This window comes from Astyanax mexicanus, chromosome 22 (genome assembly GCF_023375975.1).
Source record: "Astyanax mexicanus isolate ESR-SI-001 chromosome 22, AstMex3_surface, whole genome shotgun sequence".
Classification (NCBI taxonomy): Eukaryota; Metazoa; Chordata; class Actinopteri; order Characiformes; family Acestrorhamphidae; genus Astyanax; species Astyanax mexicanus.
Genome location: NC_064429.1, coordinates 30,412,105 through 30,431,199, shown reverse-complemented (window position 1 = coordinate 30,431,199; position 19,095 = coordinate 30,412,105). Strand labels below are relative to the sequence as shown.

Sequence of the window (19,095 nt, the reverse complement as noted above, 5' to 3'; positions counted from 1 at the left end):
TTATGACTTAATAATAATAATCAGTTAAAGTAGTTAATCTTCCGTGTGCCAGTGTAGAAAGAGAGTGTGAGCCTCAGTGCAGATGGAAGAATGAAAGAACAAAGCCGTTCTCAGTCTTGCCTAATAATACTGTCCCACATACTGACACAGGCCTCGCTGGCCTATTTACAGCAGCTTCTGGTGTCCTTGGTGATGGCCACGGCTCGGCCATGACAGGTGCTCCGTTCCGTTTCTCAGGTGACCCCGCCCCCTTTACTCCTCCCTGCTCTCACGACATCATTCTGTCCTTCTCTCTTTCTCTCTCTCTCTCTCTCTCGATTCCTTTCCTCTTGTGATTTTTTTGCTCCAGAGGGTTGAAATGAGGGCATGGAGGAGTTTGAGCTGCTCTCTTTTTCTCTGTCCTTTTAGACCCTGTGTAATTTATCTAATGGACAAGTACAAAGCCCTCTTCTGGCACAGACCACCCACCCGTGACCCTGTGTACACTTCCTGCTAAACTTTCTCTTGTACTTGGATGTTGACTGTATAAAGTTATAAAGTCAAGGCAAAGGAACAGTCCTATTTCTCTTTTTTGTTCCCCTATGCCTTGTTTTTGAGTGTAACTCTTCCTCTTGGAACAAAGGGGGGAAATCCTCCTACTAAGAATTGGGACAACCCTTCAGTCAACTGGTACAGATATACAGCTCTGGAAAAAATGAAGAGACCACTTTAGTTTCTGAATCAATTTCTCTGATTTTGCTATTTATAGGTTTATGTTTGAGTAAAATTAACATTGTTTTATTCTATAAACTACACGCAACATTTCTCCCAAATTCTAAATTAAATATTGTCATTTAGAGCATTTATTTGCAGTAAATGAGAAATGGAGAAATGGCTGAAATAACAAAAAAGATGCAGAGCTTTCAGACCTCAAATAATGCAAAGAAAAAGAGTTCATATTTATAAAGTTTTAAGAGTTCAAAAATCAATATTTGGTGGAATAACCCTGGTTTTTAATCACAGTTTTCATGCATCTTGGCATCATGTTCTCCTCCACCAGTCTTACACACTGCTTTTGGATAACTTTATGCCTTTACTCCTGATGCAAAAATTCAAGCAGTTAAGCTTGGATTGATGGCTTGTGATCATCAATCTACTTCTTGATTATTTTCCAGATTTTTTTTAATTTGGTAAAATAAAAGAAACTCATCATTTTTAAGGGGTCTCTTATTTTTTTCAGAGCTGTATATGGTTATGTTGAATGTTGCTCTGCAGATTTGTTCAGATTGATGTAATTCTAACTGGAATGTCCCGATTATTATGCCTTATTTGAAAGCAAGAGATACTGTGACCAGGATTAAAAGGTGTAGATATTCTTTTTTGCAGAGATTGAAATGTGTTTTTAATATCTGTATGTGTGTGTGTGTGTGTGTGTGTGTGTTTGTGTGTATAAATAACAAGCATGTTGCAACTGTCCTAATGAGCTTTGCCACGCATCAGTGAGCGGTTAATTGTGTGATCCCGGGGGTTTCGTTTTTTGAAATGTTTATTTAGGGGACACGTGTACATGGCTCTGAGTGTGTGTGTGTGTGTGTGTGTGTGAGGGTGTGTGTGCAGGGCGGTGTGGGTTGATATCATCCCTCAGTGCACTGAAACTCACACCTGAGGTCATTTTTTAACAGTAATTTTGTCTTGTTCTCACCCCAGGAATCGTCTGACAGCAGTAATGCCACAGTGGAGGATGAAGATATGAAAGGTGGGTGAAAGGTGGCAGAAATGACATGGCAGTGGTGCCAGCGCCGCACTACAGGGGTGCAGGGGTTTGGGGTCTGCTATTCTTACTATTAAATGTATTGGTTCTTAAATGGTTCTAAGTAGAGTTGGGAATCTGTAGGCATCTTATGGTTCGATTTGATTACAGGGTTCCCGCGATTGCTTAAAAAGTCTTAAAGTATTCAATTCTAAAAAAATCCAGGTAATTACGATCTTAAATTGTCTTAAATTTACTGTAAATTTGCTGTATTTTCAGACAGAGCATTTAAAGCCGGTGGGAAAGCACTAACTTTACTAGGGAGAGAACTAAGGTTAGCAGAGAGCTAGCTATCTTTACTGGGGAGAGAACTAAGGTTAGCAGAGAGCTAGCTATCTTTACTGGGAAGAGAACTAAGGTTAGCATAGAGCTAGCTATCTTTACTGGGGAGAGAACTAAGGTTAGCAGAGAGCTAGCTATCTTTACTGGGGAGAGAACTAAGGTTAGCATAGAGCTAGCTATCTTTACTAGGGAGAGAACTAAGGTTAGCTGAGAGCTAGCTATCTTTACTGGGGAGAGAACTAAGATTAGCAGAGAGCTAGCTATCTTTACTGGGGAGAGAACTAAGGTTAGCAGAGAGCTAGCTATCTTTACTGGGGAGAGAACTAAGGTTAGCATAGAGCTAGCTATCTTTACTGGGGAGAGAACTAAGGTTAGCAGAGAGCTAGCTATCTTTACTGGGGAGAGAACTAAGATTAGCAGAGAGCTAGCTATCTTTACTGGGGAGAGAACTAAGGTTAGCATAGAGCTAGCTATCTTTACTGGGGAGAGAACTAAGGTTAGCAGAGAGCTAGCTATCTTTACTGGGGAGAGAACTAAGATTAGCAGAGAGCTAGCTATCTTTACTGGGGAGAGAACTAAGGTTAGCAGAGAGCTAGCTATCTTTACTGGGAAGAGAACTAAGGTTAGCAGAGAGCTAGCTAACTTTACTGGGGAGAGAACTAAGGTTAGCAGAGAGCTAGCTATCTTTACTGGGAAGAGAACTAAGGTTAGCAGAGAGCTAGCTATCTTTACTGGGAAGAGAACTAAGGTTAGCAGAGAGCTAGCTAACTTTACTGGCAGAGAACTAAGGTTAGAGAAGAGCTAGCTAATGTTTCTAGGGAAAGAACTAAGGTTAGCAGAGAGTTAGCTAACTTTACTGGCAGAGAACTAAGGTTAGAGAAGAGCTAGCTAATGTTTCTAGGGAAAGAACTAAGGTTAGCAGAGAGCTAGCTATCTTTACTGGCAGAGAACTAAGGTTAGAGAAGAGCTAGCTAATGTTTCTAGGGAAAGAACTAAGGTTAGCAGAGAGTTAGCTGACTTTACCGTGGAGAAAACTAAAGTTTTGCAGCACAATCTCTGAGCTTTGGTCATCGCAATCCCATATGGATGGGTGTTATGATATATTGTATAATTACTATATATGATTTAGAATATTGACTATTCTAAGTTTTAAATCATTTGAAGTAATTATTGGATACAGTTACTGTATACAAAGTTACTACCTAATTAGAAAAGTCATCAAGTATAAACGAATATCAGGTTGAGTTCAGGATTCTTACTCTTTATATGTTCTATACTATAATAGCTCATCTCTACTGTGCTGTGGTGAATGGATTCTGCTGGGACTAAATAAAGCCTGAAGCTTGAGCCACAGCAGCTAACTGTACACTGTTCATTGTAGCTGCAGGACTATTACTGATAGATGTGTGTGAGTGAGACAGTGAGTGAGTGAGAAAGTGTGTGTGTGTGTGAGAGAGAGTGTGTGTGTGGGTGGTCACTGCTACTCTTACTACAACTAGTGTAGGGCAAGGGCACCTTGTGCTATAATTAACTGGTGTGTGAGGCTACAATCCATCCTGGCGATACTGTACTTAAAACGCCCACAGATCTGAAGTGAGCAGAAGAAGCTGTGAGAAGGTAACGTACAGGATTTCTGTGGCAGTTGGGAGAGAGTTTTACTGTCTTTTGGAATAGTTCGGAGTAGTTTAGATTATGAACTGCTTCACTGAGAGCAGCAGTTGTTCTGTTAAATCTGTTTCCTCAGTGCTTGAACACACTATGAACTGCTGATATGGATTATTAGGATAGATGATGTTGATGGATCTTTTATTAATTTACTGTTTTTGAAGTCTGGTTGATCTGTTTGTGATGTAGATGTTAAAGATGAATAGGTTCTCTGCTTTGGAAATTGGTGAAGTTTTGCTATTTGCTATTTTGAATGAGATCCGCTTTACATGGGAATGTGGAGTGATGTCATTATACCACAGCACATGCAATGTTTATGGTTGATTTGTGCCTAAGTAGAAATTTCAGTGTAAATGACTGATATGGGAGTAGCTTCTCAGGTTACGACACAGTAGAGCTTAGATTCTCTGCCTGAACCCAACCCGAGGCCAGGATTTCCCACCACTTCCCCGGGTTGGGGTCGGGTCGGGCTCAAGAAAATAGTCTGTGATGGAGGCATCTGTTTTTTAATGCTATTTTTATTTTCTATAAAGTTACAGCGTGATAATTACAATATAGCTAAGTAACAAATCAAACAGTGTTTTAAATAAAGTTGCACAAGTTAGAATGTTAAAATCACTTGCTTCTTCAGTGTTGCAATGTTGATTAAAATCATTCGGAATAGATTTTGCTCATTCAAACAGCCTGAAAATGGTTTTAAAAAGCTCAGTTTTAATGCTCTACTTACTACAAAAATGTGTGGTTTAAATCAGGCTCGGGCTCATAATGACAGTATATGAGGTGGATCGGTTTGGGATCGGGTTCGGGCAGAACGTGCACTGGCCTGGCCTGGTCGGTTCGGGTCGGGTCGGGTGGGACCCGATCTGAGCTCTACGACACAGTAACACCAAAAAAAAAAAAGATCCTTTAAAGGTATTGATATGATTTAAAGTGGCATTCTCTATGTTCTATAATCCTGCTCAGCGTAAACTATAATTCTATCACATTTATAATAATAACTGCTATACTAGATCAAGATAAACTGATGATAACTTGGTTGAGAACATGTTGAGAACTGCACATGTAGACTAAAGACTTTAGACCAGAGTGTCTGATCTTGTATGATGGGATTAATTCCCAGCAGAATCTTGCCCAAGACCTCTTATTGGTGTAGTGAATAAGCATAGTTCCCCAGATTGGGAATTGAACCCCAGCCTCACACATGGTGTGATAGCTTACTGACATGTAATAGTGTTATTCTTTGCTCTACACCAACCAGGCTTGCCGAGTTGCATAAATATAAAGAACATGTTCTGTTTGATCCATTAAAGTGCATTAAAGAGCTTTAAAAATGATCATTTTGCAGAGTATATACTTAACATGTCAACTGCACAGGATTAGTGATACATGTTGTTACTTCTAGGGATTGATTTATAGTAGGTAAAAGGTTCCCAAACTTTTATTAATGCTTTTATTCAGTTGCAATTGAATCTGGCTGGGTTCCAATGGCATTGTTCTCACTTGAACTAGCCTCCCTGTTCACTTCGCTGTATAATCTTTAATCATTAGTTCCTTCCTTTTCCATTCCATTCTTTTTTTCATTTCATCCCTCAGTCTGTTTAACTTTTCTGAATGACTGTTTCTCATTTCCAGTGTTTATCAATTCATCTGTCTGTGAAACAGGGCTGCACGATATGGGCAAAATAAGTTGCAAAAAAAAAAAAAAAACAGTGTGTAAGACTGGTGGAGGAGAACATGCCATGATGCATGAAAACTGAGATTAAAACCAGGGTTATTCCACCAATTATTGATTTCTGAATTCTTAAAACTTTATGAATATGAACTTTGCATTATTTGAGGTTTAAAAACTCTGCATCTTTTTTTGTTGTTTCAGACATTTCTCATTTTTTGCAAATAATTGCTCTAAATTATAATATTTTTATTTGGAATTTGGAAGAAATATTGTACGTAGTTCAGAGAAACTGATTCAAAAACTGTGAAAAGTGTTCTCTTAATTTTTTCCAGAGCTGTATATAAAAATGCATTCGTAAATCAGTAATCAGACCTGGACAAAGATTAGAATAATATTAATATTCATCAAACAAATATACTGATATTGTGCAGCCCTGCTTTTTGACCCATCTGCCTCTCATCTCTCCTCTCATCTCTCATCTGTGTGCGTGTGTGTGTGTGTGTTAATGTTGGGGGGGTTGGACCACAGGAAAGAGTGTAGATCACAGCTCAGGTCTCGCCCAATCAAACCCCAGCTCCCATCCTGACCACGCCCACGCAGCTCAGAGCCCCGCCCCTGCTGTATTCAGTGAGTGATGCATTACGCACTACTGTTCAGTTCACACCACATTTCTGATTTCACACTCGCCTCTTCTCAAACTGTACTCTGTGTTTATCCAAGTTCTACAACAAGAAAAAAAAGAACACTGAAGAACTGAGAGACACCCGTAACTGCAGTAATCATGCAGTTCTGTCACTGAAGTGTCTACCCAGAGAACTGCTTAATGACTGCTCACACTCAACGCCAAAAAGCTGAATAATGCCGTCTATTGTTCAGGCTGGCAGTCCAGCTCCTCATTATGCTGTGAAATAAAGGCCTCTTCTTACTCCTTCTTCATATAACAATTAAGCATAAGCGGCTTTTATTCTCACAGCTGTTTGTGCCCACAGTGAAGAGCCTTGGCCAGCTTTTTAGCCAACTTTCCCTCTCCAGATGATGTACTGTAGTTTTGTAACAGGACACACAGGGATGGCTGTTCTGGGGTCAGATGTGCTTTGCTCTATAAAGCCTTACTTTGCTTTATACTGTTCTCAGACATTTCTCCCTATTCGTAATGCTTTAAAATTGTACTAGGAAATATTCTCATGTTCCCATTAGGGGTGGGCAATAAATAATATCACAATATTTCAGGGTGAGCCTGTGATGATAATATTCTTAACGATATCAAAGTGGATGTCCGTATTATTTTGTTTCTAAACTGAAAGCAGCATTTCTGAGTGGAAAAGGGATGAAATATTATGTTTAATGGTACCAGTGTGCTGAAATGACCAGCCCTGCTAAGCCAAATATATTCATTCTTAAAACTGGGGTCTTAAGTCGCTTTCAATGGGAGTCCTTCTCGCCACGTCATGCGTCTTTAGGTATTACGTCACGCGTACAGCCTCTAAAAGAGGATCTGGCTCAGTTTTACTGAATGCGAGCAGCTGGTGGAACAATGGAGACTTCAGAAGATGAAATTCAGACCTTAGTAGCTCATTCATTTACACTGAAAAAATGGCAACCATATATAAAAAAACTCTTTTACATTCTCTGAAGACGTTTCCCTCAGCATTTTCTGACTGAGCATGCTCTCTCTGTCTTTGACTGAACATAACCTGGAATCGGATTTATCCATTCTGAAAGGAGACTCCCAGTGCTCTAGAATGCCCTATGCTATTGTAGAATAATCTCTCCGTACATTAAACACTGTTTTAGAGCATTCTCCTCCATCCAAACTGTTTTTTTTACCTCATAACTAATCCTTTAGAATGCCCTATGCTATTGTAGAACAGCCTCCTCGTTAATTCCATACTGTTTTAGCACATTCTCCTCCATTTACACTGTTCTAAAATGTTAGAATGCCCTATACTGTTGAAAGATTTAATCGTTCACCCTACACTGCATTCTCCTCTATCCACACTGTTCTAAAATGTGTTTCCCTCATTCCTGGTCCTTTAGAATGCCCTATGATATTGTAGAAAGATCTCCTTATTCATTCTACACTGTTTTAGAGCGAAATCCTGCATCCACAGTGTTCTAAAACATGTTTTCCCTCATTCACAGTGCTCTGAAATGCCCTATGCTATTGTAGAAATATCTGCTCGTTCATTCCATACTGTTCCATAGAGCATTCTCCTCCATCCACACTGTTCTAAACTATGTTTCTTCTGTGCTTTTTCTAAAACAGCCTGCAGGCATTCATAGAACACTTGTTGTTGGTCAGATTGTTGAATCTGTGTGTCTCTGCATGTTCTTTACTCCTTCATTACTGTATCTGTGTTGTCCTGTGTTCTCTGTTTCCTCTCTGTTGATCTCCATCTCTCTCTGTCTGCTCTCTGCCGCTCCGTATCTGCTCTCCATCAGCTGCCACCAAGTTCACAGACCTGCTGGGAGTAGTGCGTAGGGGCTCTGGCCCTGCAGCTGATGGTGAGGGGAGCACCAGCAGCCCCCCAGCTGCTCCCCCTGCTCCTACTGCCCCTCCCACCCCTCAAATCCCAAACACTCCCATGCAGAGTAAGTAATAGAGGGGGCACCTGTATTCCTCTATTTCCTATTCACCTGTCCTCTTCATTTCCGTTCATCCTCATCTACTTTCTCTCTCCTTTCCAACCTATGTCTGCTGACCTCCCTCACTTTACTTTGCTCAACGTCCACCAATCACCTCAGTGTCGCGTCTCACAGACCTGGTGAGCAGCGTGCGCCGGAACCCGGGCCCCCAGGCCCCTGAAGCTGAACCGGCTCCATCAGCCGCACCCAGCCGACCCCTTACTATCCCTGCCCAACCCTCTCCCCCTCCCCCTCAGCCCTCCTCCAGCCCCCAACCTCCCTTACACTGTGAGTACAGCAACTAGCACTAGTATTAAAGGAGAAGTGCGGTGTGAAATGGATTTGGGGTGCATTGAAACATGGTAACTAGTAAGGCGCACCATATTACAAGGCGCATTTTAAGCGACAATAGAAAGGAACAAGGGTGTCGCCATGTTTTAATTCTAATAGGGAAGCGCCTAAGTAATAAAACAGTAATTCTTAAAAAGAAAAACAAAAAAAAACATTTATTTTAAAGTCAAACGAGCACCGGATGTTAATCTACACAGATTTATCCTCTGAAAACCGTTTATTTGGGTGAGTAAAGCACAGTTTATGTACAGAAAGCTTAGATTTCCAGTTTTTTCAACAAAGATGTTAAGAGCAACGCTAGCCACAGTTAGTAGCCATCCGACAGCGCTACACTGAGGAACCCTGAGTGTTATCAGCTAGCGCTTTGTCCCACATAGCTTGTTTTAACACAGTAGAAACTCAGACTATGGTCCGACAATACCCACCTCTGAACAGTGAAAGAGCTAGCGCTGCAGTTAGCGGCTAATGCTAATACTGCTCCAGCCCTAGTGCTGGAGAAGGCGCACTGTCGATTTTTTGGGGAAAATGAAAGGATTTTAAGTGCGCCTTATGGTGAGAACAAAAAAAAAACATACTCAGTAACTGCTATGAATTACTCGGTAACTTCTACAATCAATTAGAAGCAATTTAACTGATTACTTAGTAGTTACTACTAATTCATTTGTGAGTGCTATGGATTACTGAGTAATTGCTATGAATTAATGAATAACTGCTATGGATTACTTAGCAACCGCTTCAAATTACTCAGGAGCAGCTACTAATTATTTGATAAGTACCGAATATTTCTTGCAAACTGATGATAATTGCTCAACTGATGTCCAATAGCCCACCTTCATTCTCCCCCAGCATTCACAAACACAGCACGGTTAGCCGATGCTCCCAACTAGCTTACAATGCTAGGGACATAGCATAATCTGTGCAAAGAAATCACTATTTTTACACCATTAACAAGCTCAAAGTAGCTCAAAAGTTAATTAGTAGAAAAGTATTAAAAACTCTCTATACCATTCATGCATTTCACTGTAATTTTTTTTTTTTATATTTGTAGTCTATTTCCCTATCCTACCTACTCTTTCGTGCTCATCAGTTTACTTATAGTGACTTATTAATTTAAAGATGGCGGCATCCAGAGAACTAGCTATTTGTGCAGTTTCAAAGCTCTCAGAACCTTGTTTCAAATATCAGTGCTCTCAGAAGTCTACCAATGAAGTGTGGAGCTCCTTTGAGCATGTTAATGGTGTAAATGCCCCTATCGCTTGTAAGCACTGTATTTTGGAATGCTGTGGGTAAACTAAGGTGAGCTAATCAACAAACGTTCTTATTCGTTATCATGTTTCACTTCAACCCAAATCCATGTCATGGTTTTAATGGCTTGCAGACAATGCTGTCGGACTAACATGGGTGTGTTCTGGATGTTGCCTTGAGAAACTTGTGTTGGAGAAAGTGTGCTGTTCTGGGCAATATTTGAGATATCCTGATATCCCAGCAGTTGTAGTATGAAGTACCAAGAAGAGATGTGGGTGTTGAAGCATGAGAAGTTTGTTTGGTGGATAAGATGCTGAGCAGCATAAACTTGTGGAGTGTGGTTTTACAGCTTACAGTCTATTTAAAGGTGGTTTGCGACTAATGCAATAGTTACAGTGTGTTTTAAGGTTTAGCTTTGGTTCAGATTTCTCAGTTTGGGCTGAACTAAAAAGGCAGGTGTAGAAATTGCCATGAACCACAGTCTAGATCATCTGAACCATGGCTTTTCATGCATCTTGGTATGTTCTCCTCCACCAGTCTTACACACTGCTTTTGGATAACTTTGTGCCTTTACTCCTGGTGCAAAAATCCAAGCAGTTCAGTTTGGTTTGATGGCTTGTGATCATCAGTCTTCCTCTTGATTTTATTCCAGAGGTTTTCAATTTTGTTAAATTAAAGAAACTCATAATTTTTAAGTGGTCACTTAATATTTTTCCAGAGCTGTATAAGGAGATCCAGCCCACGTAGGTAATTATAAGTTTTTAAGTGCAATCAGAGGTTAACTGCAGTGTGAAAACAAAACCAACCAGACTAAATGTACACAATGTAACAGACACACAAAGCTTGGTCCAGACTCTGATGTCTGGACGTTCAGATAAAGACAATAAATAATGCAGACCTCAATTTTTTTAAACTTTTCTGCTTCTTCTTACAGCACGCAAACAGGAGATTATCAAGATCACCGAACAGCTGATCGAGGCCATCAACAATGGAGACTTTGAGGCTTATGCGTAAGTCAGATGACTTTTTTTTAGATTTTCGTTATGTTTATTGCCACATGATTAAAAATTAAAGATTTCTTTCTTTTTCTGTTCAGTAAAATCTGTGACCCTGGTTTGACCTCGTTTGAGCCGGAGGCTTTGGGGAACTTGGTGGAGGGCATGGACTTCCACAGATTCTATTTTGAGAACTGTGAGTAAACTAGGCTTTAATATAATAACACTCTGTGTCCAAATGCTTGTGAACACCTATTGTAATGAATGCATTCAGCTCCTTTATGTTGCAGCCATTGCCGACACAGATGTGCAGATGCACTAAAACACAGGTTGTTTAATCCTTATAGATAAGTACAGCTTTCACAGCATGTCTAGAGTGGGTAAGAGAGGTATAAAGACCCCCAGTATAGTATTATGCTGTGAAGTAGTGGAGAAACTATGTTCTCTGGAAGGATGTTGCTCTATGTAAAATGAGTTTTAGAGCTTAGATTCTCTGCCAAACCCAACCCAGGCTCAAGAAAATTGTCTGATGTAGATGTCTGTTTTTAAATGCTATTTTTATTTTACATAAAGCTATGGTGTGATAATCACAATATAGCAAAGTAACAAATCAAACTGTGTTCCACTCTACTTCGCCTTATTATGCACTTGGTTTGCATAGCTGTGCAGTACAGGGCATATACCCTTATTACTGTTTTTAAGCAGTATTTATTACCGATTTTAAACCAGGTTAAATTAGGTCGTATTAGATTATATAAGTAATTCAGAAATCATTCTTATTTACCTAATTTACTGATACATTTAGGCCTGTGGATCATTGTTTTCATTGTTCATGTTTTGATCTTTCAGAGATCTGCTCTAATAAATGTTATTGTAGGTTTTTTAAATAATAGGTCTATGCTTCTTCAGTGTTGCAATGTTAATTAACATTTTCTGAACAGATTTGGCTCATTCAAACAGTCCGAAAAAGTTTTTTAAAGCTCAGTTTTAGCGCTCTACTTTCTCAAAAAATGTTGGTATAAATCGGGCTCAGCGTTAAACATGACAGTGTATGAGTCGGGTCAGGTCTGGCTTGGGCATTTTGGGCCTGATCTAAGCTCCAATGAGTCGGGGAGTTGAGGATGAGGTGGGGTGGTGATCGTCCAACATCCTGACGTTACTGAATGCTATAAAATTCCCAAAAAGTCCCAATACCTTGATCCATATAGCGTATGTCACTCTATGTGCAGAAATCTCACTAATATGTATTTTCTCACATTTATACACAGTGTTGTCCAAGAACAGCAAGCCCATCCACACCACCATCCTGAACCCTCACGTGCATCTGATTGGTGAAGACGCCGCCTGCATAGCCTACATCCGCCTCACGCAGTACGTGGATGGCCAGGGCCGGCCACGCAGCAGCCAATCGGAGGAGACGAGGGTTTGGCATCGCCGGGACTCCAAGTGGCAGAACGTCCATTTCCACTGCTCTGGGGCTCCCGCTGCTCCACTCCAATGAAGGTTCCAAAATATTCTTCTTATTCTAGCTGATCTTAAGGGCCCTGTTTTAGCGAGCTATAGGCAAACCGTCAACCACACACTGTGCAGCTTGATGACTTTGGCGTATTGCTTTTTTATAGTGCAGCTACCTGGATATGTCCAACGCTTCTTCTCAGCAGAGGAAGCTGACTTGCTCATTCACACTGTAAAATTGCGTTTCTGCACCGCTGCATGTCCATGTGTACGTAACAAGGGGGGGGGAATGTAGGCTCGTTAGGTATGTGCCTGTTTTGGCAAGATAGCAATGATCGTCTGCCTGTTGACGTCTGTCTAGGTTGTATTCAATCAGTCAGTGGTATACCTGTGTTTTCTGTTGCCAAGATAGCAATACACCAGAAATTTAATTTAAATAGCTAACTAAATTAAGTAAAGTCAAACTAAGTAAGCAAAACTGTAATAAAAAAGTCAAATGAACATTGGATGTTAATCTACACAGATTTCGCTCCTGAAAACGGTTTATCCAAGTAAAGTGCTAGCCGATGTTAGGCGCAGGCTACAGGCTGATAATACTCACCTCTAAATGGGGAAATAGCAGTTAGCAGCTAATGCTAATGCTACTCCAACTCTGGTGCTGAACTTCAGCAGAGTGGCTTTAAAACTTCTTACACCCTGACTGGTAGAATTCATAGATTATAAGGCGCACTGACAATTTTGGGGAAAATTAAAGGATTTTAGATGCGCCTTATAGTGTGAAAAATACGGTAAGTAATACCTGGATTTAAAGCTTTAGTGGGACAGTGTAAGTTTTATTTACATATCATCGCTGTCCAGTGAAATACAAGTATCTCCAAAACAGCAACTTTACAGGAGAGAGATGAAAACTTTTCCTTTTATGGAAGTCAATGTAAAAAGAGTTTATTTCAGACCATTTTGGAGAATTTCTATTGGTCCATTCATGAGGAAATTTTTATACAGTGTAAGGGACAGTTTGTGTGTTAAAATTATGTAGTAAACCAAAAATCAACAAAAATGGATATACTTGTATTTCATTGGACAGTGACGATATGATGATCAAGTGTATGATGATGATGATGATGATGATGATAATGATGGCATGTGTGTGTGTTCACAGGGACAGCTCATTGTAGCCACAACTGAGAAGAGTGCCCAGCCAGAGAGGAAGAGGAAGAGAGGAATGGATGGAGGAAGGAGAGGAAGTCCAGTGTCACGTGGCTTTGAGTCTGCAGTGCCTGACCCTCCCACACTGGGCTCCACCCCTCACCCGTCAATCACGTCTCTGTGCAGTGTCCACCCCGCCCACTCCCTTGTTGCCCCTCCCCCCACCTGTGTTGACACACCCACCCTGCTGTGAGTGAATGCTGAGTGGAGTCCGGTGGTCCTGACTGGATGATGATGATGATGATGATGATGAAGATGATGATGAAGGCCAGGCCCATGTTTGTGTTCGTTGTGTCGGTGGCACGCCATGCTTTCTCTCTCTCTCACCGTCCCAGTGTTAACGAGCGTGTGCTTCTTCACGCGTACTACATACAAGCGTGTACATTTTTAATATGATTAATATTATTATTATTATGAAAATGATTATGATTAATATTGTTATTAATGTTGTTTATTAATATTATTATTACTATGATTATTATTATTATCACCACAATTATTATGGCGTGTCCTTTGTACAATTCTACAAGTATGGAAGCCGGTGGTGGTGGTGGTGATTTTTGATTATTGATTATTTTTCTGATTTAAGTCTTTTCTTTTTTTTTCTTCTCAATCCCAATCGCATGACACTCTCATTGTATTGACAGTGGCTGTTTCTATCCTAAAGAAGTTGAAGCACAGTGTTTTTGTATAGGCTTCTTCTATGTATGTGTGTATGCTCAACACATATACTGTATGTCGGTCCAGATTTTAGTGTGTATGAGTGTATATGAGTGTGTTTGAGAGTGTGTGTGTGTGTGGAGGGCAGAGCTAAACAGAGTTAAGAGTCGTTTTGATCACAGCGATTATATATGTATACAGCTCTGGAAAAAAATAGGAAAGCACTTCAGTTTCTGAATCAGTTTCTCTGATTTTGCTGTTTATAGGTTTATGTTTGAGTAAAATAAACATTGTTGTTTTATTCTATAAACTACAGACAACGTTTTTCCCAAATTCCAAATAAAAATATTATAATTTAGAGCATTTATTTGCAGAAAATGAGAAATGGCTGAAATAACAAAAAAGATGTAGAGCTTTCAGACCTCAAATAATGCAAAGAAAACAAGTTCATATTCATATTAAATTTTAAAAGTTCAGAAATCAATATTTGGTGGAATAACCCTGGTTTTAATCACAGTTTTCATGCATCTTAGCATGTTCTCCTCCACCAGTCTTACACACTGCTTTTGGATAGCTTTATGCCTTTACTCCTGGTGCAAAAATTCAAGCAGTTCAGTTTGGTTTGATGGCTTGTGATCATCCATCTTCCTCTTAATCATATTCCAGAGGTTTTCTTCATTTTTTTCCAGAGCTGTATATGAGCAACAATATTTGGGGTCTTCCAGTCTTCAGTTGTGCTCTTTTCTTCTCGTTTAACATCTTTTCTGATTGGACGTTCTGCTTATTTGTAACATTGGACAATTGCAGGATATCCTACAAATCTTATCTAATCTAATCAAAGCTTAATCGCTAATGAAATAACGTACATACGTATCTGTGGACACACATGGTTGCTCATTTGGGTCTGATCTGATATCAGTATCACATACAGATACACAGCCCGTATTGATCTTTGTGTGAGGTCAGTTTTTTTTCTCATACACTCCTGTAGTTTTACAGCCCAGCACAAAATATAAGCCATAATAATCCTGCTAAAAGGTGCTACATTATATGCTAGCCTGCTAACGGCTCCAGATAGCAGCACCTGCAGTGGGTTTTCTCTTCATATGTAACCTTTTGAAGGGTGCTGGTGTATTTAATTTCACATTTTTGTTTTTGTTATTCTTATTCTTATTATTGTTGTTTTATTAATACTGTTGTTTTTAAGGTGAGGACGCACAGAATGTTTAAAGAAGGACGTTAGCTAAAGCTAATGCTAACGCTAATGCTAAAGCTACGTAAAGCTTTCCACAAATCCTATACAGGGCTTCAGAAACTTCATCAGGGCTTGATGTGTAGTAGCCCGTAACTGCCTCTGAGGCGCCACCAAGTATATAGAGCTATAGTTATATATGAGTTTGTGACTGAGGAGATTTGGACAAGAAGTATTTAGAGAAAATCTTCGTTTTTTGTTGTTTTTCTTATTATTATTGTTTCTCTCGTGTTTTAATATGGTTTATTATAGGATAAGAATGATAATATAAGATGTTTGATATCACATTTTTCTCATTATTCTCGTTGATTGTGTTTCTAACATGTTACGTTTTCCTCAGTTACTTCATTTTCCTCGGTTTCCTCAGTTTCGAGGCCTTCGGACAGAATTAGATTGAGGTTGAGAGGTTGATTGATGATGAATTCTTGTTTGTAGCTTGAAGGCGTTCTGTGGTTAGGCTGTGCATGGTGCACGCACAGTTACGAAAACTTTACGAAGACGTTTTTTAAAGAGTCAAGCCTAAAGAAGGTTGGTGATGAGCTTTTATGAGGTTTATTTTCCTAGAACGTGAGAACTTTTGGTTTAAAAAACAAAACAAAAAAAGGTTCAGGGATACTTTTTCGAAGTGTACTTACGTAGATGTAAGAAGCGTAACGTAATCTCGAAACATATCGCCCCTCAAAACAAACATCGTCTTTTTTTTCGGTAATGCTGTTCGGTGGCGAGGGACTCAAAAAAGCGAGAGAAGCCGAAAGTGAGAGATTTTTTGACCTCAGCTTGTCAGCTCGTATTTAATTCATTGATTATTTATTTATTTATTGAACTGTTTGATCTCTGAGCTCTTTTTTTTTTTTCTTCTAACTTCAGGTCTGCTTTTTGTTGTACAGCTTTTTTTTCCTCTTTTTTTCATTTTTGTTGTAATTTTTCAAGCTTTTTTCCTCTTTACACGATCTTTCTTCGCTTATTTTACTCTTTGAAGGGAAGGAGGCACATCTGTAGTGTAGGAATCGGGCTTTTAGCGAATATTACTTTATTAGCATAATTATTTTGGCCTCACTACGTACATAATACTTACCTACAAATCTCCCACTAAGAGCGCAAGAATAAAAGAATCGTATGTAACACTTCACAGTAAGGGTCCTGAATAACAGTAAGGATGACAGTAAAAAAATGGTAAAAGTAATGTCTCAACTAATTATTAATTAATATATACTTATATTATATATTAATTATAAACCTATGCCTTCTCCGACACATGTGAAGTCAGACTCTGCCTCTTTTCGAACTGCTGCTGATGCAGAATTGCTGAGTAACATCACAGCGCACATTCAGAGAAAAGTGCAGCGACTCAGTTCTGATACATCAGCTCACAGACGCAGCCTTGTGCTGATTAACATCACCCTTTGGAGTGATGAAGTGAAAGAACGCCATCTACTGTACCCAGCCAGAGAAAGAGCAAGGCTTTCTCAATTGTGCTCTCTCAGGGCTCCGGCAGCTGATGGCAAGCTGCATAACAGGGATTCGAATAGTTATCAGTCAATATCAGTTGTAAGTACTGTTTATCAATGTGCCCTTATTGTGAAGTGCTACTGAATCATATTAGAAGTGTGCAAAATCAAAAAAGATCATCTGGAGCGACCCCAACAAGGCGAAAAAACGAAATAACATAAAATAAACAAACACATGGGTATCTGTTTCTGCTCTAGTATATTATTGTGCTACTTTTTGTACTGACTGGGAGTTGTTTAAGAGTTTAAGATCCTCTGTTGTGAATTCCATCCCGTCCCTTCAAGTCCCGCCTCGAAATGTCCCGCGCCTTGTCTCTCACGTCTCTCGTCTTGACCGAAAGTGATTTGAGACTATGATTAGATTGATTTCCCTCCGTTTTTAAATGTGCCCGCCACTCCGCTCCCTGAAAACAAGCGAAAAACTACAAAAAACAAACAAAAAAACTGAAAAAAAAAAACAAACAGCATGTAAACATGTACTAATGTTCTTCTTTGTGTGTTTAGCATTGAAAATAATCATGTAAAAAAATAAATAAAGTGAGGATGCACATTATTACTCTTAAAACAGGACACACACTATTAAAGCGGCAGTTTACTAGCAGTTTAGCTGGAATTTGCATTTTTGCATGACGAGTCACTCAAACACAGACATTAAAAATGACGTTTGGTGTTGAATTTTCAGGGTTTTTTTTTTCTTTTTCGGGTTGGTCCTTTTCATTTTCTATTGAATGCTGGTTAACTTAAACCTTTCTCTTCTCTATTTCTCTATTTTCCAAGCTTTGTAAGTGCATAAACTATTTTTGTCTCAAGATGATGATTATTATTGAAGATGAGGATTATATATATAAATGAAAGCTATAATGATGAGTGAGGTTATGAAAATGTTATGATTTAAAAAAAAAAAAAAAGTGATCTTTCAATGGCATGCTTTTGTATTCAGGCTCGAGTTGTTGTCAATGCAGGGAGGAGCTTAGGAAGACTTAAGGAAGGGAAAAGAAGGAGGAGAAGGAAGGGGATCGCAGCTGCTGTAGAGGGTACAGTAGCGTGAGTAGAGTGCACAGACACCTGTAGACAGTGGAGGTAAGTCAGTATATGAGCAAATACAGAAATATTTATATATATACATGTATATTGTGGTTGTGCATTCATTTACTAGTGCTGCATTTTGGTATTTCTATTCTTGTGGGCACTCTGGATATGACCACGTTTGATATGATAGGTCTGGGCACATGCTCACACCACCAGACAATAGATAATACAATAAACAGCTCAACACATGCACTCAAATCTTCAGGACAGACATGAATTACAGCAAGTAGTACTATAACCTGCACTGACAACACAGAGCTCTCTCTCTACTTTGTTTTTTAGTACCGTATCGTTTTCACTCTATCCCCCCTCTTCTCACCCCCCGATGTTCTTCCGTTTCACCTCACTGGGTAGTTTTTCTCTGGAGTTGAAGTCTTCACGGTAGCCCCTCTCGTCAGTTTTTGGGTTTTCTGTATAAGATATTATTCTCTTTTATTTCTCTTGATTATTATTCTTCTTATTCTTCTCGTTGCTCTGTTCTCGAACCTGCTCTATGTGTTACCTGACTTAAGGAAATGTGTTCAAGTGTTCTAAATAAAAATGAAGATTTAAATACGAAATCGATCCTGCAAATGGGTTTCTTTCTGTGCATAAAGGGCTGCGTTCACATTACCAAACTGTTTCATGTTTTTGTAGACATGCATGTGCATGTTAGCTGTTCTGTAATTGATAGCAACAGTTAAAATCATTTGAACTATGTAAAAAAAAAAAACGTAGGAGCAGGTTTCACATTGCCCACATTAGATTTATATTTGCTAAGATAAATCAAAGCCCATCCTATAGTGAGTGACTTAAACAGAATTTGTGGAAATACAGTTAATCACAAATAAACACAATACAATAAGCATGCACTTTAAAAATAAAAAAATGTTTAAAACATTTTTCTTTTTAAATATATAATTTTTGGTGGGACAAAACTACCCATTTCTTTTTCTTTTTTTTATAATTTTATTTCTAATTTTTTCCTATTTTCTCCCCAATTTACATGGCCAATTACCCAACCCACTCATTAGGACTCCCCCTATCACTAGTAATGCCATCACTAGTAACACACCAGCTAACACATGCTTCGTCCCATACATGTGAAGTCAGCCACCGCTTCTTTTGGAGCTGCTGCTCATGCAGCATTGCCGAGCAGCATCACAGTGCGCTCGGAGGAAAGTGCAGTGACTTGGTTCCAATACATCAGCTTACAGACGCACTGTGCTGCAGACATCAGCCTAGGAGTGATGTGGGGAGAGAGCGCCATCTACCCACCCAGAGGGAGCAGGGCCAATTGTGCTCCCTCTGAGCGCCAGCAG

The 19,095-nt window shown here is 39.4% G+C and overlaps 1 protein-coding gene across 44 annotated transcripts in view; it reads left to right on the top strand.

The window, feature by feature from the left end:
- camk2b1 (calcium/calmodulin-dependent protein kinase (CaM kinase) II beta 1) overlaps positions 1–18,354 on the top strand; it is a 102,595-nt gene extending 84,241 nt beyond the window's left edge. For 23 of the 44 annotated variants that reach the window (XM_022667479.2, XM_022667487.2, XM_022667482.2 and 20 more), the window contains 8 exons: positions 1,687–1,735; positions 5,937–6,035; positions 7,851–8,000; positions 8,154–8,321; positions 10,564–10,639; positions 10,726–10,820; positions 11,893–12,127; positions 13,239–18,354. In XM_022667479.2, the coding sequence (XP_022523200.2) occupies positions 1,687–1,735; positions 5,937–6,035; positions 7,851–8,000; positions 8,154–8,321; positions 10,564–10,639; positions 10,726–10,820; positions 11,893–12,125 (870 nt within the window). In that variant the 3' untranslated portion in view covers positions 12,126–12,127; positions 13,239–18,354. The remainder of the gene's footprint in view (positions 1–1,686; positions 1,736–5,936; positions 6,036–7,850; positions 8,001–8,153; positions 8,322–10,563; positions 10,640–10,725; positions 10,821–11,892; positions 12,128–13,238) is intronic. The other 21 variants (XM_022667502.2, XM_022667518.2, XM_022667517.2 and 18 more) reach the window with 2 other exon arrangements.
- Positions 18,355–19,095: the final 741 nt, after the last annotated feature.